General features: G+C 42.0%; 2 protein-coding genes across 5 annotated transcripts in view; one reads left to right on the forward strand and one right to left on the reverse strand.

Annotated features, from left to right (window-relative positions):
• The window catches only part of IL17D (interleukin 17D), a 23,731-nt gene extending 14,715 nt beyond the window's left edge, over positions 1-9,016 (forward strand). For both annotated transcript variants that reach the window (XM_063331052.1, XM_063331061.1), the window contains exon 3: positions 2,348-9,016. In XM_063331052.1, coding sequence (XP_063187122.1) covers positions 2,348-2,663 — 316 coding nt within the window. In that variant the 3' untranslated portion in view covers positions 2,664-9,016. The remainder of the gene's footprint in view (positions 1-2,347) is intronic.
• EEF1AKMT1 (EEF1A lysine methyltransferase 1) lies at positions 2,457-20,656 on the reverse strand. 3 transcript variants are annotated; one of them, XM_063331042.1, is made up of 6 exons: positions 20,577-20,656; positions 16,831-16,890; positions 13,580-13,733; positions 12,811-12,893; positions 11,885-12,165; positions 2,457-2,568 (listed from the first exon to the last, which is right to left on the reverse strand). In XM_063331042.1, the coding sequence occupies exons 1-6, from the start codon at positions 20,630-20,632 to the stop codon at positions 2,534-2,536; spliced, it is 669 nt and encodes a 222-aa protein (XP_063187112.1). In that variant the 5' UTR covers positions 20,633-20,656; the 3' UTR covers positions 2,457-2,533. The 3 variants fall into 3 exon arrangements, with proteins under 3 accessions (XP_063187112.1, XP_063187103.1, XP_063187113.1); XM_063331033.1 differs by lacking the exon at positions 2,457-2,568 and adding an exon at positions 9,162-10,391; XM_063331043.1 differs by lacking the exons at positions 2,457-2,568; positions 16,831-16,890 and adding an exon at positions 9,162-10,391 and having other exon boundaries at positions 20,577-20,607.
• Positions 20,657-21,783: the final 1,127 nt, after the last annotated feature.

The following is a 21,783-nucleotide window of genomic DNA, read 5'->3' on the forward strand; positions in this document are numbered from 1 at the left end:
CCAGCTTTTCATGAGGTTACTTTTCAGTTGGATGAATTCCCCGATCCATCCTGTGACAAGAAGAACATTAGCATCAACCCAGGGGCGGAGGCAAGAAGGAGAGCCAGGCTGTCTGTTTGGCAAGTGCAGATTTTGTTGAGTAGAAGTGACTGTGTAGTAACAGCGCAAGGCAGATTTACGCTGCTTCTTCCTCAGCTGAACCCTTACCTGAGAGACCACCTGAAAAGATAAAAGGCTAACACTTTCATAGTCACAGAACTGGTACAAACCCTGATGGCATTCTGCGAAACACAATTTGGGAATCACTTTAAGTCCGTTATGTTTTTCAAAATTGGTGATTTTGAAAACTGCTGTGAGAAGGGTGGCATTGTATAAACCGTTTGTATCACTCCATAGATAATTATATTGATGACGGGTATTTAAGGTGTTCATTTTTCTTATGTAGTTGCCCCACTTTATCTACTGTATGGTGGTCCTATCCTGATCCCAAGTAGAGGATGGTTTAAAACCCAGTGCAAGAATTTTTACTGGTTTTGCAGCACTTCACAGTAAACATTACAGGCTTGAACATTCTCTCTCATATGAAATCTTTGACTGTTAGTTTTTTAGCCTCAGGTGCTGTGATTTCCCATCCAAACATGGGAAATGATTGATTTAGTTTGCAAGAAAAAAAACGCTCCGCTTCACTGTTAGGAAAACTTCCCAAGTAAAGAGGTGGTAAAATACTGCAACAGAGCCTCTGGGCGGGCTGGGCATGCCCTCTGGAAGTTTTTAAGAACAGGCTGGACAAACATGGGCAAATACATCTGAGCCTGCGTCATGGAGGCATTTTGGCTAGGTGACTTCCCAATGTGTCTTCATGCCCTCTGCATGCCAGTAACAACCTGTTACTTCTACAGTGCACCGTGCGTAGGTCTAACCATCTGCAGTGTGAAAGGAGGAACAGGTGGAAAGGGAAGAAAAGGGTTTTCTGTTAGCTGAGAGGTGGGTAATTGCTTCTGATAACGTATATGAGGTCAGCATCCTCCCAAAGAGGGGGGACGGGCTCTGCGGGAGGAGCACCACGAGGCGGCTGGCAGTGCTTATGGGCTGAACGCTTCTCCAGCCAGAGAGAGCCATCATCCCTTTCCCGCTGGACATGCAGCCACTGCTGAAGCTGGGCTAGTTTTGTAGCAGTATGAGAGCAGAAGGTGACCTGGGGGAAGCTTACAGGTAGAAAGAGGACAGCTGGCATAGGATTAGTAAAAAAATTCCCTTTTTCTGGAGGTGCAAACATCTTTTCGAGAATAATGACACACAGGAAAAGCGGGTAAAGAACAAAGCAACAGTATATCACCACCACAATAAGCAGCCTGGCTACACACTCCAGTACATGTACTCCACTGTGTACTTAGTCGTTTTATTTCAAAAAACAAGCAGACTTTATCAGCTTTTACTCTTGTTGCTAAAAACAATGGCTGTAAGTCAGCCAGGATCTGTACGACTTGAGACCATAGTATCACATCTTTGTTTCTGCATCCAACAACATCCAGCAAGGAATGTTGGAACTTGGGACTTTGTTGGTCCAAGCTGTACTTAGGTTACAAGCTTTCCAGCTCTTGCTAATCAGGAATTTCCAGAGACAGGGCATTAATAAGCAAAAAGAAAGGATCAAACAACAAAAAAAGAGAAGCTTTGGGGCAATGCTGTACTTCAAAGTGTAGCAATAGAGGGCAGAAAAAACATTAACTTTGTGGTTTATCTCAGCGTGGGTGTGCAAATGTTACTTTTCTCAGGTCAGAGGAAGAGACAGTACAGGTGAATTAGAGAAAGAAATACAGAGTTCTGCTTTCAAGACGAAGGGATCTTTATAACCCCAAGTATACTAGGGAGCAAAAACTATTGCAGAAATAATAGTACAATTTAATTTTATTTAAATTATAAAATTTTGAAACATCATGTCATAGCTTCAACAATAATAATGTTAACAAGAATTTTTGAAGAACTCAGGGCCGATCAAAAGTTTGGAAATGCCCAAGTGTCCTTTTTGATGTTCTATTTACCCATTCAGTCAAAAATACAAAACTTAGTCTGCTTAAACCCCTGAATCTCAAATTTTAGAAAGCTAGTCACTTCATACTTCACTGTGCACTGTAGGACCTGATCAGTCTATAAGTTGTTCCTGTTTTTTCTTTACACTTCACAAATAAGAAGCCAGACAGCAACAGTTAGAGCTGTTTTTCCTGGCAAAGAAAACAAAAACATTATATAAATGTTTATGGTCAAATCATATTATAATAACATTTTCCAGATGAATATATCTATTTTTAGAGATACTAGTGAATCTTTATTATTTGCTTCCTTACAGAATTTCATATGATCCCACAAGATATCCTAAATACATTCCTGAAGCCTACTGTCTGTGCAAAGGCTGCCTCATGGGAATCTTTGGTGAGGAGAATTTTCACTTCCGCAGCACCCCCGTGTACATGCCGACAGTCATCCTCCGTCGCACATCGTCGTGTGCTGGGGGCCGTTACGTCTACACAGAAGATTACGTCACTATCCCAGTGGGATGCACTTGTGTACCTGAGCAAGAAAAAGAGGCTGAAAGTGTAAATTCCAGTATAGATAAGCAAGAAATGAAGTTGCTGGTAAGCCAGAACAAGCCATCATCCGAATGAAGAATATATTAAGAGTCATGTTAACAGTGTTGGCTTCCCATCATCATTTCACCACCTCAGGAAACTGCACCACAGCAGCAAACACATTGTCTTACCCTCTTTTTCTACTTGCAGTTATTTCAGTCGCTCAGATCATTAGAGATGACAATTCATATTAAGAACTTCTTTAGTTCATGTAAGTATTTGTTGCAAATTCCAATGTAACTTTTTTTTTCCTTAGAGCAGAACATTTTATCCTTGCTTATTCACAGTAAATTTTAGAAGATAATGCAACTGTAAGACATGCTAGCTCTTACTGTAGCAGAATACTGGTTGTTGATATTTTTAAGGAGTATCTTATAATCTGCTTCTAAATATTCTTATATAAAAATCACATAGCTGCCATACATGTGCCAAATTAGCAGTTAAAAGGATGATCTCTCGGGCTGGGAGAGCCTTCCTTTGTATTGCATATCTCAACTCCAAGCAGTGTTCTTGGCTGTTATATCTTTGGCTATTTATATGCTACAGCAAGGAAGCCTTTGCTGAGTTTGGGTCATTCATGAAACAATATTCTATGAGTTTGCTATTTTTAAACTTGCAAATATGGGGACAAAAGTTTTGAGAAAAAGCATGCTAGAATATTGTAAAACTGCAGTGGACTTTTCTGATGTGGACTAAGTCTAATTGCACAGAAAATATCAACTAGAAAAAACACAGTTTGGGTCCCAAGAATTCTCTATTAGATTTCATTCATCATTAACTGCTTAACTGTTCCTTGTGACAAAACTGTATTCCATACAGTTGAAAGGACAAAATCTTTTCCATGTTAGGAGAGGAGATTCCCCATTAAAAAAGTGTGTGTGAAGGGTAGGCTTCATCTCAGGTATGCTGCAGCTGAGTAAACAGGCTAGGTCTTAACTTCTAGATGCTACAGAGGTCACTGAGGTGAGTCCCAGCCAATCCAAAGCTGTTAAATCCAACTAATTTATACAATTAATTAATTATTATTATTAATTGTTGCTCATTTTTCCCTATGCTACACATAACAGACAATCACCTGCAAAAGATGCTGGTCTGTGGTAGAGCAGTCTTCCATCTCTGCAGCTTATAGGAACTTGATGGCAAGCCCTAACTAGAAACCCCACATACACCAAGACTTGCATTTCCAGAACAAGGGACTGAAGGCTGACTCAGTCTAGGGAATGATAATCAGGAATAACCAGGCATACCTTGCATGACCATAACTCCTCAGGGGGACACAATCACCTAAGTTGGTCGGTCTCTGAATGAACAGCAGAGAATATCTTTTACAGTTGAAGGATCATGACAGCAGTATCATTACAAAAAAGAATAAACACCATCTGCAGCAATGTATTTGCTACATCAAGAATCTCAAAATTGGGCTTAATCCATAGCAGATAAAGTCCCTACACTATGGAAACACACGCTCCTTTGGAGTGTTGTTGGATGAAGAATGGAAAGACTATGAGCTAAACAGAATTAACAAGTTAAATCATATGACAACTCCTTGTCTTGGTGCATAATTATTGACTGTGCTCTTTATGACTCAGTCTAGTATAACAGTATTTTTATAGTGCAATCTGTATCGCTTCTTAGAAAGCCTAAAACAACTTTAAGAACTCCAGAAATCAATAAAAGATTCCCATCACAATGTCAGATTGAAGTTTATAACCGCGTTTCTTGTGCAGATGCTTTTCCGCAATTCTACTTGTTTTCAGATCTGTGTTTCCTCAAATTGTGATGTTTCTATCTCAAGGGGATTCTCAAAAGAGGGTTCAAAGAAGGTCATAAGGTGTTGATACTACTCAGAGAACAGCTAATTGCCTAGCTGCTGCCAGCAATTAAAGGTGGTTACTTGTTTCATGGAGAATGTAAATATTTGCAGCAATTTCCTTCCTCCTAATGCGGAAGAACTTCTCACCTTCTGAGAACAGGGAAATGGTAATCAAAGACAGCAGACTTCAAAAGGGAAGCAGACACAGACCCACAAAACTGAAGCAGCACTGCATTAGATGATGCTTCGGCAGTCTAAGATCTTACAGTTTCACTATTAAATTGTGGTTTTTTTCTCCACACACATACTTCAGACAGGGTGAAGTTGTACCTTCAGCAAAGTCTTCACAGTAAAAGGCAGTCAAAAACTCCAACAACAGCAAAAAAATCCCAAACCACACAGCCCTTTGAATTTAGTAAATACCCAGAAGGGCCACCAATTAAAGCTCTGGCTAAACACTGCCCTCCAGCAAAACTCATCTGTTTGCCCACAGACTGCTGTCATGCAAATTTATCTGCAACAAATTAGTTACTTGAGCACATGGATTTATTTGCATGATGTGGAGAAAAAAATCTCACTTTTTGTTGCTACTCTTTTGTCCCCCAGGCATAAATCATGGTGTCAGTTTGAGGTTTTCTAGTAACTAGAGCATATTCTGGGAATTCCTGGGAGTTGAAGGCGAAGATCAGGTAAATGGAACACAATTGGTTGTGCCAATCCAGAGAAACAGATGCTTTAGCTTACATATAGCTTCAGGAATTGGATGACTGAAAGGAAAGTGTTAGAGAACTGCAAAACCTCAGTGGATCAACAGATGATGTATGTTGGCGACCTCCTTCTTGTCATACGGCAACAAGTGCAGAAAGCTTCCTATGGTTACAAGCAACTTCATGTTATCTTACTCAGAAGCCCATTTTCCTTTTTTAATCCTCACCCTCTTCAGTGACAGACATTTTAGCTGAGCCAGTTTGCATCCCGATCCAGCTTTCCAGTTAGGTGTCTCTTAAAAGCTATGTTTGTGTTTTAGAGTGAGCAACTGTTTGATAGTAATTTGTTAGTGAACAACTGTAATACTTAACATCAAGAACTATTATCTACGCAAACATTTGTCAACCTTCAAAATATCCTCCCATATATAAACCCTCTCCACATCACTCATGTGGTAAAGCTTGAGTATTAAATGTAGCTTGCGTTTGTTTGGATTTATTGTTTTTTTAGAGATCATCACATCATCAATTTATATCAGTTTCACTTCAACTGTAGTGTGACATTTTCCAGCTTCTAGCCCTCTGGTTACAGCTGCTGCAGCCTTGCCTTTAATTTGCATGGGGGGGAGGGACGGTTCACTGGAGTTGCTTCAAGGCTCACAAACTGTTGACACAAGGCAGACATGAAATGCCTCATTGAACCAACTCCAGGCCCAATAAATGCAAACAATTCAAAGCTGAAACTATCTGGCAGCTGCAGCTGATTTGAGAAAATTTTTGTTGCGCCAGGAAAATCTTTCCTTCGATGAGGTTGTCCCTGGAATACATTAGGAGCCACAAAAGACAGAACAATATCCTTGGTAAAGAGATTAATTTCTTCTCTGTAGTATCACTTAAGATAGGTTGGAAAAATCGTATCATTCAGGAAGGTTGAGAAAAGCCTGAGATGCTAGTTTTGGTTTACTAGACAGTCATTACATGAAAGTGTTTGTCAGAATAGGCAGAGGGCTACAGATGCAAGTAAATGTGAAATCACGTGGAGGAACATGAATATGAAAGCAGCGAGGAGAAAAGGGGAAAAGGCTAGAATGTGCTCAGAAAGTATAAACACTCATTAATCTCACGGGGATTAGGGAACAGCCGTAACTACCTGGACTAGGGTACATGAGATCTAGTTAATCCTACATGTTTTGCTGAGTAGTGGTGTGAACTACCACTCGTTTTTGCTGTACTCCCATTTAAGAAGGCAGCAGCTCTGACACCGGCTGACGAGGGGCTTCTGGAACCCAAACCCAGCCGCCCTGTTTCCCACCTCACTGTACGGCAGTGGGACTGCACCCTGCAGGTAAGCAAGGGACAGTGGCAAAACCAACATCAGGTATTTCCCACTTTGCTACAGAGGGATACGGGCAGAGGGGTGAAGGCGATTGTGTGGTACAGAGGCGGGCTAACTGTGCAACGTCATGCTAAGAGCAACACCGTTTTTAATGGGAAGTGCAGATTAGATCTTAATGGAAGCAGTACCTTGAACTTCACGCAACAGCATTTCTAGAAATGTTTCATTTCTCATGAAGGTGCGGGCAGCTGCAGTGTATTCACTTTCACCTACAGCCATCAGCCTGTGCACAAGACACCGGGATTCCTCTGCCAAGTGTCACCTTCATACTGACAGCAGGGCATTGAGATGTCCTGCTGCTGCACAGCGCCTGTGACTGCAGCCAAGAGGCTGTAGCACATATGCCTCTGCAGTCTAAATGCCACTGGAAAAGTAGCATGGTGATAACATTTCACCACAGGCTGTTCCAATAGAAAAATCCATCCATGAAACATCCACAATAAAGCAAGCCAATCTACTTGACACTGAAGATTTTTTCAATAATCCTGTTACAGAAAAAAAGATAGCTTTTGCTGTCACATAATACTTAATGTTACTGCGGTGGCACAAAGTACAAATTCACTACGTGTTTTCGTGACTCGAAGCCTTCTCAGAAACACAGCTAATTCCTTGGAAACAAGTATGACAAAAAATAGTTTCCCTCCTATCGTTGAAGGCTGTGAATGCCACTAGTCAAGCTCTGCTTGGGCAGCTGCCTGTGCTCACCAGGCTTTTCCGAGGGGAGCCAGTGGACAACAGGCTGCTCTGTTGAGTGCATCGACACAGATTTACCTGTACCCTCATCTTCATAATCGTGCACCTTCACAGTGCCTCTTTTCAAAGCCTCTGACCTACATGTGAGAAGTAGCAGTTATTTTCTTGGGGAACTGAATTTCTTGGTACAACTGAATGTTGTACTTTTTTTTTTTTTTTAAGAAAGGTGTCTGATGAGGTTAGCAAAGTTTTATTTTAATTCTGATATCGAGAACCCAACAACACACATTTACCAAAATTAAGTAGACAATTGAAGGAATTAATAGCAAAGCAGCAACAAAGGTGAAGCTGTATTTGAATAGCACGTTCTAATTTAGGTGGTGGCAGGGGAAGAATATCATCACTTCTGGCAATAACTGTCCCACTTGAAGTCTCTACATAGTTAAAAATAAAGTTTCAGGAGTTACTTCATTGTCTCCATCTGTTTGGTGTGCAAGACATTACGGTAATAAACATAAACCAGTTTACAATTGTGAAGTACAGCTTTGCGCCAATACCTACACATTTAACGTTCTGGTTTGCTTTATTTTTAAACTGGCCATATAAAAGTAACGGCATAGCCACCTGGAGAACAGCTAAACCCAGCTGTGTGTCACCTGTGGGCCCTCATTTTCAGGGGGGATTCTGGCTTTATTGTGCTCAGCAGCAAGAGTGGCTTCTGGATTGAAAGGCAAAACTGTATCAACCATGGGCTCAGAGAGGCTGCCAGAAGACCCCAGTCTCCGTTCTCCCTGCGAGCTCTTCCTCTGCTGCACTTTTCTCATTTTAACAATACCCAGTACCAGCCTGATGGAAACCAAGGCACGTGAAAGAGAAAGAAAACTGGCATCATGAAACGTGAGAACGCTATGTTGGGGTGGGAAGGGGGAGGAAGCGGCAGATATAAAATGTGAGGGGGAAGAAGCCTTAGGAAGTGACCAGATCTCTTAGAAAGTGGGGAAGAAAGCAGCAGTCTTGGACGGGTATTTAGGAACCAGTGTTGCGTCCAGTTCAGGAAGCACAATTCTCTGAGCACTGAGACAGGATCATATTCCACCTACATTATTCCTGATAATTTGTTTACTCCACCAGATGGGAAAATGTGCATCCAAGTAGCAGAAATTCAAAGAAACATGAGTATTATCTCTACCTTATTAAAAGTCTTGTCTCACAAGCTTAATCAGGTTTATCCCCACCACAAAATAATTTTTGTAATACTTCATGTTAGGTACTTCATTTTGTAGACAAAACGTTTCTGTTAGCCTTTTCACATAAAGACAAGTGTTTATATTTTGTATAGTATATTTATAGTGGATAAAACTCATGAGTGATGTGGAATTTATGAACCAGCTTTCACCCAAAAATACAGCAGTAGTGCAGTCAAAGGTTTGTCAAAAGTGGCTTTAAAAATTGCCGGTTACCAAAAATCTCTAATTTTTCTAACATATCATCTATTTTGATTGAAATTGATTGAAATATAGCCCAACCCCTTCACATAAGATTTGACACTTGTCTATTAGAAACAGTGTGAGTTTATCAATACATTATATTATATTTCAGTGGCCTTGTAAGATTCAATGATTTCTAAGAGGCTCCTGTTCTACCACTGTGCTGTTGTCTGTGGAACAGAAGGCAAAGATAAAACTGGGCAATTGGAAAAAAAAGACGATTCTTCTAACTACAGACTTGACGCACCTGTAAATCATCTTTAGCTTGATAGTGACATCTATTAAAAAGCAGGCACTGTATTTCATCAGATCCATTATGATTCAAGATCTAAGGGACTACCATGTATAGCTCACATTACTACAGAAGTATCTCATAACCAACGGTAATTCAAAGTGAGAACCCATGAACACAGTCTGAAGCACAATGCAAGGACTGGCTGATGTGTTACATATTTATTCAGTAATTACTTTGTATTTCAGGTGATTTGGCCTCTCTAATGTACAGGATTCTTAATGAAAGTAAAGGTCTCTCTAATGGGGAAATCCTTATTGTGCTTTTTTCAAGGAGACATCAGGTTTATAGCACCTCTGGAGATTAGCTTAACTAGTAAATACAAGAGCCTAGCTGAGTGGTTTTTAAAAAGCTCGTGATTTTCTGCTGCGCTAACACATAACCATCACAAAATAAATGCACTGTACTTCTGCAAAGAGATGTTTAACAACCTGTGTTACTTTAGTACAGCATACATACACGAGTTTATATGGTGGTAAGTGATGACAAAATAGATCTCATCTTTTACAGAAAGAAAGTCTGGGTTTGTGACAAGGCTTCAGAGAAAAGGTGAAACAATAACCACAAGTTTTTAAAAAGCCAGTCTGGCAACAAGAGTGGATAGCAAGTCTTATCTTACTTGGCAGCTGGTAGATAGTTCTGATTATTATTAAAAGCAACTGCAGAGGCCTCCCCAGAAGGAGACCTATTTTCTCTTCTAGTTATCCTTTATAAAAACATCAGTCTACTGGATTATGAACGTGAAAACACAACACTTTCAGAACAAACATCTCTCAGTCCTTTTACTGTGGGAGCATCTCTCAAGATTGAAAAGAGACCACTATTCATGCTCTTTCAACCATCCACTAGCTATCAATTCATCAGTTGTGATGCAATGACAATTCTGATGTCTGTGAGGCAAGCACCTATGTGTTGTTATAAGCCAACCAGCTAAAATCACTTCAAAAAGATCAGGGAAGAGTCCTTGAATGGTAAAAAAATAACAGTTAGAATGAAACTCTGTAACAGAGAAGTTCCCATTATCCAGCACCTGCATTGTTTGGTCCCCATTTACCTCATAGGTCAGATAAAAAACACAGTAACTGCAAATGCGTAGACCTTTAAAAGACAGAGGCTGTCGCACTGCGTTGATTAAAGCTAGCCCAGAAAACAGTACTTGGGGCTGAGTATTTCAGCATTGAGAAATGTGGAGTCACGGCTAAAAACCAGAAAGGAGCTTGACTGAAAAAGTTGTAGCTCTTATGAGAATCAATCCAGTCCAGAAGCATAGTTCACGTAACAACGAAATTCATTGGCTAAATTTCGTGAGTGTTTTGGAATAAACCTGCATATCTTCACACCAAGATGCTTTGCTGCATGCTCCTCCATGATTGCACCTGCAGCAAAAATAATTAGTACTCTATGAGAAAAACAGTAACAGAATGTTTGAGCTTTTTTAATAGCTCCTCCCAAATGCATATATAGAGAGCCTGCTTTTTTTGAGGATGCAATGCTTAGACTGTCAGCCCTCTTTAACAACTGAGTCTATTGGGAAATTTAAAATAAATCTGAAAGCATGGAAGATGCCCCAAGAAAGTGAAGTTTCATAAAAGTAGGTAGAGGGTAAGATCTGTGCCCCTTTTATAGAAAACAGAAACTTGAACTCAATCTTGTTGCTACATGCCAAAGAAATTACATGGTAGGGAGCCATGGGAAATGCAAACAGATTACATATACTCAACCACTTAAATAAACCACAGTGCCACATTTACAGCTACACAATGAGAAATCACTTCCTTGAGCAGTATTTCTCAAACTTTGTAAACCGAAGGACCACCTCTCCATTTTAGGGAAAAAAATTCTGAGAACCATCCTTGTGCATGATTGTCATGTGCAATTAAACAAAATAGTAGGCTTTCTTTGTCCATGTATTATTTTAATTTTTCTTTATTTTCCTGCTTCCTTGACTTTCCTCATATTGTACGTATAGAAGGGTTTTGTCCTTTGTTTTTTTGCAAAAGTTTGCTGGATGTCTTCAGATGTCTTGTAATTAGATTACAGTTTAAGAAACACCATGACTAAAGCAGATACTCTTCGCTTCTTAAACCAGCAAGTGCATCTTCATAAAGAAGGACCTGCAAGCACAGTTGGTAAATTTTCCAGTTTCACTGCTCTTATCAATGGTTTTTAATTCCGCCTGCTGCATTTCAGCGCGTAAGGCCTCCTTACTTGAATCACAGTGGCAGAATTCCCTCATACATTCATTCACATGACAATTTCTGTGTTTGCCAGTAAGGACAGGTAATTAATATGAAAAAAAGGTTGACTTTTTTTGGTGTTTTTGTTTTCAAGACTTAACTAAAATCATCCCACTTCACTGAGTAAAGGCCATTCCAACCTATGTGTCATTCTTTCTACTTAGCTCACCTTAGGTGCTAAGTAGTATGTGGCAGCTGAAATCCTGCAGCTACTGACATGTTCAGAAAATCAAAAATTCAGAAGGTAATTCAGTAAGACACTAATAATAAGTTGCACCTATGTTTGTCATACCCAGAATTCAATCACTGCAATTATAGAAAGTGACCCTTTTACAAGAAAAAAAAATATTTCTGGGACTTTGCAGGATGATCTTACAATTCTTCAAAATTTAGTAAAACTCGTAATGCCATATGAAAAAAGTACTGGCTTTAACTATTAAAAAACGCATGCCTTCAGTTTAAAATAACGGTTGAGCTAAGTACTCCAATAGAAAGCTTAGGAGACATACTCCTCCTTGAATTGATGATAAATTAGTATTACTGAGTTAGTATTTTTCCAATTTGAGTAAGTTTGTCTTTTGAGAGAGAGGAAAAGATGCTTAGTGGTGACCTAATATTTTTATTAGTTATACCTGTGCAAAGCAGAATCTTTCCTTTTGTTAAGTATTTGATGGTCTCTGCAGTTTTTTGAAGACACTCCTCAGACAGATAGGGTGGATCTGCTATTACGATATCAAAACTGTGTGGCAGGAGATTTTCAGGTAAGTTCAAAGGGTGGTTGTAATCATAGAAGATAAATTCTTCTCCATATACAGAAAACCTTCTGTCGTACTCCAGTATACACACTGAAAAATCTTTACCATCCTGTTCTTTCAGTTTCTGGTACACACTTGGAGCACTAACACATGCTATCCTGAAAAAGAGAAAATAACTTAGGATATTAATTTAAAAGGCAAACAACAATAAAAAAACCCTACAGCAGTCCTCAGGGATGCTTTGTGAAAGCATTTTAAACAGTAGTCCCAAAAATGTAAGTTATTTATTCTTCCTCCATTTTAACCAATAACTACTTTAATAAGAGTTTTAAGTATTAAAGCCATTAACTACTCAACTTCCATGCTGCACAAAGACCTTAAGCTTAACTACAGAGAAAATCTTACCTCAGAACAGCAAGGACATATACTTGAAAACTTAAAATTAAAAACAACTCCCTGCAGAAATAGGAACAAAACCAAATTTTTCCATCTGTTCTACAGAAACACTGTATGAAAAAAGAATTACAAGTCATTAATATGCTCTGGAGCGCCTTGCATTTCTCAAAAAATAAAAAGATTCATAGTAAACGTTTACAGGACAGAGCCTCCAAAATTCAGTGAAACACTAAATGGTCAGTATGAATTATTAATTAAATAACAGTAAAGCATTTCTGCAGTATCTCAGTTGAACAAAGATGAAGTATCATCAGTAATTAATTAAACTGCGTGCTTAGTCTACATAGTAGAAACGAAGATTTATAGAAAAGACATGTTAAATCTACAGTGTAATTATTAAAACCTACCTGCCACCTTTTCCAGCTGCCACAACCGCTTCATTAGCCAGGCATGATGCAGTTTCATCACTGTACCAAAACTGGCTCAGTTGCTGAGAAAGATAACGTAAAATTACAAACATCATCAAATTTTCTGACTGTGCTGTGTACAACTGGTGTGGTGAGTCATATTTGAAGAAAACCCAAACCCACAGCAACTTCTCAGTTCACAAACGGCAAAGCTGGAAAGGTGACCATTTTCCTGATGGCCTTTTTACTTCTGTAATCCAGCAACAAGCAGCAGGTAGCTTACACTGTGTGTTTCCAAAGCATTTACTGCAGCATCAGGAAAACAAGTAATGCAAAATCACTGACAAGGTTAACTCAAACCCAAAGTGCAGATGCACAATATTTATGTGCTCTTGAGTTACTTTGGCAGAAGAGGAAAAAGGAGCTTGAATAATGAGCAGTATAAAAGGAAATAAAGGATAAAAGTGCTAAACCAAAAGAGATCAGAAAGAGTAAAAAAAACCCCAAGCAATCCAGAGACAAATAAAAAATCAATCAGAAGATTTCTTTGTACCCCCCACGCACATGTAGAACAGATAACTATACCCAGATTTAATATTAAAGCAAATATCCCTATAGTGTTATGGTCCATGAATAGTTTGATTTTGCCAGTCTAGGAACATCTTGAGTGTTCCCCTTTTTCATTTAATTTCATTATCCATCCACAAAAGAAAGCCGCTAAAGGCTACTCCACTAACTGTGCTTCATTCACTGAAGTTTAGTTTCTTACCCAGTCTTCTTCTATTGAGCCAACGGAATATTGATTAAACCCTTGGGAGGTCTTCATGCCCTCTCTCTGCTGCTGTTCCAAATAGAACTCCTGGAGGGCAGCCAACGTATGGGATGAAAGCTGGGGAATGTCATCATCATCATCATCCATTTTTCTAGACGTCAACCAGAGAAAAAAAAATAATTAAGTTAACCCTTTTCAATGGTGAACGCTTTTAATAACGGCATACTCTTCTGAGGTAAAACAACCACCATCGACACTGCAGACAGTCTAACAGCTAACTAGGAAAACCTGCTAACAAGAAAACATATTCCCTCTACTTAGGAGCTCTTAAACCGGTGAGAGGCAGATTGGAAATAACACGTCTCCGGAGAGAATTCAGGAACAGCAGCAACACTGTTCCCTTTCTATACAACGCAGATTTTGCTTGTATTCTTACAGGGAAGTTGTCATTTCAGGTCTTGATTTTCTGAATCTGTACACCTTTTTTGGATCAGCTTCCAGGAAAAAGAAACCTTTTTTGGATTTGGAAAATCCTATAGATAATATTCCCTTCCTTCCCAGAACAGTGAGAGCTACTGGTCATTCCTTCCCATGTTCAAAAGTCACACAATTCTGACTCAAAATGAAGTAAACTAGTATTCTAGCATCAGCATCACCTGGCTTTTACTTCCACACCATAAAAAGACTCCTCTGAATGCCAGAAACCTTCTACAAACAAAAAAAGGAGGCAAGAAGCTCAAGATGTTTTTCTAAGATTAATACTACCTCACCAAAAATTTGTGTATTTTGTGTGTAAGAACATGGACATAACTCGTATCAAAAAGACACGGTACATACTAATGGAAAAGTACAGACATTTTCAGAAAACGCTTGAACGGGGTTAACGCTGCGCAGTATCGCTTAACCCTGCTCACCCCAGCAGCTGAGCAGCAGCTGCCCAGAGGGAAAGCTGAAGCAAGTGTCCTTCCCAGAAGAGACAGTGCCACCTCGTGGAACGAAGGTGATGGAAACAGGAACTCAGCACGTGAAAAGTACTGGAGAAAACGAAAAAGGTTCTTCTCTTAAGAAACCCATTTTCTCTGTGTCTGATCTAAGAACTAGTCCAAGTGCAATGACTTCAACAGAACTTGGAAACGGGGGGACCCTGCCTTTGTGCAGAGGTCACAGAGAGAACCGCGTGCCATGCAAGCTGTGTGCAACCTCAAAACTTACGTATAATTTGAAGCATAGCTATTCATGGATTTTCTTCTACCTATTCTCTGCATTACAACAAGAACTCCAGAATTCGCGATCTCCTCCCCTTCCACCCTTCCCTCCATGCTGCTTGCCCTTGCAGAGCTTTCAAGACGTTTCCTAAAACTCAGCTTCTCCTTACTTGCTGGAAAAATGGTACCATTAACCTGCCACTGTGCAGTAACTCATCAGTATTCACTAGAATAATTACTCTGCCACTCCACTGACACGGCACACACCTACGTGTGATAAGAGTAAAGCTTTTGGCTTTTCCATAGTATTGTTTCACTTCCTGGCTTCTCAGGCCAGGTTGGCCCAACAGGGAATCCTCCGGAGCCTAAAGACCCAACTATACCATTAGCATCACACAAGAGGAGAATTCTGGACTCAAGCTACCTAGTAAAAACAAAATGGTTACTTTTGTCCCTAGCTGTTTGATGAATGAAACATAAATGCTTTAAAATTATTTATATTATTCAATTATGTATTATTTAAATTATTTACTAGAAAAATGACTGCAGATTCACAAAGATAATACAGTTTCTAACAACAATGTTCTAACAATACACAATGCTGCAATCCATTTTAGGCCCTATACAAGAACTTTTTTCATTAGGACAGATGTTAGAAGTTAAAAATCACTCATCTCAAAACTTTCTTTTTTATTAAGTGCATCATACATGTAGTAATCTGGTTTGCTGTTATCCCCTAGGCAAGAACACATCTATGCTTTGACACTAAGAAACTGAAACAGATGCGAACTTGCAGTTCTTAAGTCAAAAGCTGAAATTTTGATTTTGTATTCAGTGAGCCCATATAATCATTTGCAAAGACTAAACCCATGCCTATGAATTGAAACCCTCACAGATAAAATCGCTGATGAAGCATTACCCATTGTTTCAGTAGATAAAAAGGCATACAGCCATAGACATCTTTTTTTCTATAAATATTTTTAGTTGATTTTTTAATAGTCTTCAGTTTGTAAAGTAAAGCCTTAGAAAACAAGCAGTAATTAACTGTGAGGCTGCAAGGAGAGGTAACTCAGAACATATGGTGGAAATATTATGTACATCTATTAAGAACACCTTCAAAATTCAAGATTTTTAGGAACATAGATATATTGTCTACATATACTGACCTAGGCCATCAGCATGAAGACATTTTCACGCTCAGTAACTACATCAGAAAACTATTAAAGTAAGTGAGTTTATGTGAACAAGACTTGTAAATTCCTTTGGCCCCAAGAGAGTAGAAAGTTCTACTGTTTGAGAGCCCCTCTATACCCCTCCCAGAAAGCTCACTGCTCTTGAGTCCAGAAACAACCCTCAGAGTTTTGGGGGAGGATGGGAGGAAGCAGAGAAACCCACAGTGCCTCTGGTACTTGGGGAGCCTTTAAACAATTAACTCCCAAGCCCCTGAGCCCTGCGGCTCCCGCTCGCCCATCCGTGCTTGCCCCAGCCCCTGTATCCCTCCAGGAGCAGCCTGCGCTCTGCCCTCATATGGAGTCCCTACCAGAGCCATATGGGGCAACAGGGTCGCGTTTTAGGAATGCCCGGGGATTCATACAGCGCTGATACAGCCATATCACCTGCATTAAACCCTTGTATTAATAGGAATACAAGGTTTGAAACTAGCAACGTGGCAGATCTTTACTATTAATTCTTAGTTTAAATGTTGCATTTGCACCTAATTCAAAAGCAAAACAATAAAGAAATCAGATGTCCAAGAACAGCTCAAGAACACTGCCTACAAACTTTGGAAAAATAAGACTCACGGTGAAGTCAAAGTTCATCTGAAGGAAAGCAGAAAAAAAAGGGTGTAAGCTCCACCAGATACAGCAGAACATGAACAGGCAGGGTTGTATTCATAGGGTAAAATGGCAAATTTGAATGCTACTGGCTTCTAAAGGGCCAGATCTATCCTTAAAATGGGAAAAGTGAGGTGACTACAACTATAACATATGGCTTACAGCTCACAGCAGACTCCAAGGCCTTGTCTACACAAGAATACTGTACCTGTTTAACACCAGTTTCCAGCCGTCATGTATGAAAATTCTAATTTCATACAACCAAATCCTAAAATAGAAAAAAAAAGAAGTCAGAAGGAACACTATGGAAAAATTAATTCACTCCAAAATTACTACAGTCCTTCCGTACTCCCGTGCCTTTGGTCCACCCATAATTGTGAAGTTCTGATCAGCTGGAAACCAGTAGTCTTAGCGATACAGTGTGGCTTCTATGCCCAAATGTAACCGTGCCCCTATCCAGAGGGGCCTGGAAACCTGCAGTCACCAGGTCAGCTGAGGCAAGTGCCCCATGTGCCCCCCCCCCATTGCTCACCCCATAAAGACAGAAAATCCAGAGGTCAGATCCTTCTAGATCCACAGCACTACTCGAGAGGAAGCTCCTCTTCTGTGGAGGAACACAGGCAGGAGGTGGGATCCACATTTACAAAGTCTCCTCAAAAAAATACACTCACTGTAAAGTACACAAGTGCCTCTTCAGAGCTGTTACCAACAGACTGCACCAAAGGTGACTGGCTACCGTTTTGCTGCCAAAGAGATAGCATCAACCTAACTGATGTCTTTAAGTTGGGCTTCCCCAGCTGCCCACGTAACTTGGAAATACTGCTTGGTAAGCGTACAAGCAGAAGCACACATTGCTGCTCTGCCAATTTCCAATGCTTATTCTTTTATGGCACCCTAAAGAAGTCATCTCATTGTAATAAAATGTCCTTTAGTTGAAGGGGGAAAGACTACTGAAAGGCCAAGGAATAGGAACAGGAATACAACTGGAAGCCATCCTGTTCATTGCTGGGAGGGGGGAGGAAGAGGATGATGTTAGCCCCTCAGATCTTTTACCAAGAATATAAAAAGCGCATGTGCAACTTCAGAAAGATTTTATTCTAGAGTAGCTTGGATCTAAAGACAGATAGCATGAAATGGAGTAAAATATAGTTGTCTGTATTTTTCCTAAGCCACCCAAGTCAGTATTTGAGACGAACGGCTCATCATGTATGGCGTTTGCAACACATATGAAGAAAATCTGGACAATGGTGTGTCACCGTAATGAAACTCATCTGGAAGGGGCTGCAAGCACCTGACTGGAGGTGAACAAGTCCCAGTCAGAGGGACTGGAAAGTTATTAAAAGGCTGGACGCATGCCCTGCTACCTTAAAACCAGGGAGGTACTGCACTCTGCTCAAGCTTCAGCTTCTTACCACGTACAGGGATTCAAATCCCACGTGCCCAGACAATGATCGGAGGGGTGTCCAGACTAACGCACACGTAGGTGCTGAGGGAGTCTGTCCCAACCATAGTAAAAGCCCCGACAGAAAAAGGATCTCTCCTACTGGAAACAATTTTTCAGATTTGTAAATCCTAAAAAAGAGTTGATTGTCAATGATTTCACAAGAATGACTGACAGGACAAAGTGTATGAAATACATCAGTCTAAAGTAATTTAGACAAAAAATCCTCCTGTAAGCTAGCATGGTCTATCCAGAAGAAATGGAGAACTGCTAGGCCATACCTACATCTGTTTTGTAGAGTGTTCTAATACAAACCAAAACTTCTCAAACATCCGAGAGGTCATCCTCAAGCACAGGCAGCCAGCTTGTTCCCCTGCGGTCAACTGGGAAAAACTCAAAAACTCAAGTTTTTGGGGCCCAGGTACCATGAAATAGAACAGCCTCTGAACAGGATGGCCAAGCTGGGGGATGTCAGAAAAGCAGAACTGACAAACCTGCACACAAACCTGGAGCAGTTTTCTGATGTACTGACGGTTTTGTGGAGTAGGGAAAGAGGGACAAGGCAGGATCTGTGGACCAGAAGCAGCTTACCTGCTCCACTGCAGGATTAAGTCAGAACTTTTTGTTACCATCCAAATGGCTCAAGAGGAAAGCTGTACGAGTTCAGCTTAAGGGTTGATACCGGTCATTCTGTATCTTGAGGGCTGCCAAAAGCAGTTGTCTCAGAAGACAGATAAGGCAAGTATATGGGATACCTCCCCACTCTATACTCTCCCAGACTTTAACCATTTTCCAAGTGATTTATTCTGTGAACGCAGTTCCCTTAGAGACAGTTGTCCAGTATCCCTTAAATTCACATTAAGTTTTTTAATCTATAACATTGTCTAGTAAGAAGTTTTATTTTACGAATAACTACCTGTTCTTGCTGTGAACATGGCTACTAGCTTCACATGATGCAAATACTTTGTGTATCAGAAGAGAAAGCAAATGGTTGAGCCCTTACACACTCTTCACACCACTCCACATGTCCTTTCTCAGACACCTGGAAGTCATCCCCCTTCCCTCACTCCACAAGTTGGCTCTTTTCTAACCTGAAGGTTGGAAAAGTGAGGGGAGAAAAAGACTCTTGACAAAAGTCTTTCCATGCATTTGCTCATCCTTGTTAAACGCTTCTAATATACCTTTTTTGAGAGGAAGAGACTAGAACTCTGTACAGTATCTAAGATACAGGTGATCACATGTTTATGCTGTCGTTTTATGATGTTTTCTGCTACGGTTTCTTTTCCTAAAAAATTCTAACATTTGATGTGTTTTTTCTGGCTGCCACCAAACACCAATATGTTTTTGAAGAATCACATACAATCTCGAAGTCTCCTGCCTGAGTGGGAACGGTTTTTGTTAAGAACATGATTGAGTAGAGTTTACGAAGAAATTTAAAATAAGCTCTGGTCCCTTCATCTCAACAAAAAGCAGACAAAATAATGAAATTATAGAAGATTATAAAGGGTAGAGAGACATCCAAAAAACTCAAACAACTTTTGCAGGGGAATGAGTATGAGAAGTAACCGAGAAGGGCTGCAACAAAGCGTGTAATCAGAAGTGGCATAAACAGCATGGGCAGAGATCAGCTGCTCTGTTTTCCAAGGCAAGAACTAGAAGGCAACAAGTGTGCACTGCAAGAGCCTGGTTAAAAAAAAAAAAAAAAAAAAAAAAAATCAAAAGATGCAGATTCTTGACACAGTGTCTAGCTGAGCTACTGAATGCCTGTTCGTGACAAAATTTCATAGTCCTTCAGAGTGAAACAGAAAAGTCTATGGAAAATAAACTCTCAGAGGATTACTAAATACATAGAAACTGCAGTGGATTCAGAAAGTAAGGTCTGGAGTCTGGGTGGCCACTTGAAGAAGGTAAGTATGATGTATTCTAGCCCAATTCTCATCCTTTTTAATAAGCAGAGAGGGGGAGCAGGCTGGACTCTGAACCGCCACTATCTCCTACACGTTAATGACGAGACAGACAGTTTCTGAGTAAGAAAGAACTTTTTCCCCGTTCTCTCTTATATTTAATCGCTTTAAGCACGCACTTCTGTGGGCACGTAACCCCCGCACCTCTCCTGGTTGACCTGGAAATACGGTTCCCACAGGGCCGAGCCCGCCGCCACCTGCCAGCCGTCGCCTCGCCACCACCTCCCCCGGCGCGGCGCGGAGCAGCACCCAGCCGGTCGGCGGGTTCCCTTCCCGCCGCCCCCCTCAGCGGCTCCCGCCGAGCCGGGAGCGACGCGTCCCCGCCGCAGGGGCCGCGAAACCCCTGCGCCTCCTCGGGGAACCGAAGGCCGCCCCGCTGTGAGGGCCCCCTCGGCCCACAAAGGCCTCTCGCACGCACCCGGCGCTGCCCCTTCGCTGCGGGAGGCCGGGCCCGGGGGCCGCCCTCCCGGGGAGGAAAGGGGGCGGGCACGCGACCCTCCCGCAAGCATAACACCCCCCGCACGGAACCCACCACCTCGCTCCACTCACCGGACGCCAGATCCCTCCGCGCACGCGGACCTCCCCCGCCCCACCCCAGCGCCCATTGGCTGGGCCGGCCCCGCGGGCGGGACGGTGATCCCAGAGGCTGCGCTCCCATTGGCTGGAGCGGCAGCAAAGGCGGCGGGCGGGGCGGGGCGAGGCGCTGCCCCCCCCGCTCTCCGCTGACAAGGCGGCCGGGCCGAGGCGGTGCCGCGGGAGCGCAGCGGTGGCGGCCTGGGGAGCACCGCCCTCTGCCCCCGCCGCCCCTTCGCGGCCACAGGCGCGCTCCGCAGGGTGTCCGCCTGCGCCGGCGCCTCGCCTGAGCCGGGGCTGGAGACGCAGCTGGCGGCCGGAGGCGAGCCTTCGTTTCGCTGTGCCTTTCCCCACTGCGGTGGTTGGGGTGGGTTTAAAGCGATCCGACGCCGGTTCTCGCCAGGTTCGCGCGTCCGCCCATCCCTCCCCTCCTACCGCGAGGTCAGGCCCAGGGGGACACCTGGCATGGTTTGAAGAAGTTATTTCCACAGATACAGGAATCTTAGATAGGCTGTACCTGAAGTGAGACATGCACTGGTACCCAGTCGCGTTAGACTTTGAAGTCATAGCTGTGTCTCAACTTAGATGCCAAGGGTCCTGCAGGTGGGTTGGGGCAATCCCAGGCACAGGCTGAGCAGAGAATGGATTGAGAGCAGCCCTGAGGAGAAGGACTTGAGGGTGTTGGTGGATGAGAAGCTCAACATGAGCTGGCAACGTGCGCTCACAGCCCAGAAAGTCAACTGCATCCTGGGCTGCACCAAAAGCAGCGTGGCCAGCAGGTCAAGGGAGGTGATTCTGCCCCTCTGCTCCACCCTGGTGAGACCCCACCTGGAGTATCACGTCCAACTTTGGAGCTCCCAACATAAGAAGGACATGGACCTGTTGTAGCGAGTTCAGAGGAGGGTCACGAAGATGGCCAGAGGGGTGTAGCACCTCTCCTATGAAAACAGGCTGAGAGAGTTGGCGTTGTTCAGCCTGGGGAAGAGGAGACCTTTTAGCAGCTTTCCGGTATCTGAAGGGGGCCTACAAGAAAGCTGGACTTTTTACAAGGGCATTTAGTGATAGGACGAGGGGTAATAGCTTCAAGCTGGAGGAGGGTAGATTTAGATTAGATATTGGGAAGAAATTTTTCACTATGAGGGTGGTGAGGCACTGGAACAGGTTGCCCAGAGAAGCTGTGGGT

The sequence above is a fragment of the Chroicocephalus ridibundus genome, chromosome 1 (assembly GCF_963924245.1).
Source record: "Chroicocephalus ridibundus chromosome 1, bChrRid1.1, whole genome shotgun sequence".
NCBI classification, from domain to species: Eukaryota; Metazoa; Chordata; class Aves; order Charadriiformes; family Laridae; genus Chroicocephalus; species Chroicocephalus ridibundus.

Excerpts from the sequence above, each read along its gene's own strand:
- EEF1AKMT1 (XM_063331033.1), bottom strand. The coding sequence starts at position 20,632 with ATGGGCGCTGGGGTGGGGCGGGGGAGGTCCGCGTGCGCGGAGGGATCT. Across the intron at positions 13,734-16,830 it reads TGGAAACTGGTGTTAAACAG|AAAAATGGATGATGATGATG; the intron begins GTACAGTATTCT and ends GTTGACGTCTAG. Across the intron at positions 12,894-13,579 it reads GCTCAATAGAAGAAGACTGG|CAACTGAGCCAGTTTTGGTA; the intron begins GTAAGAAACTAA and ends TATCTTTCTCAG.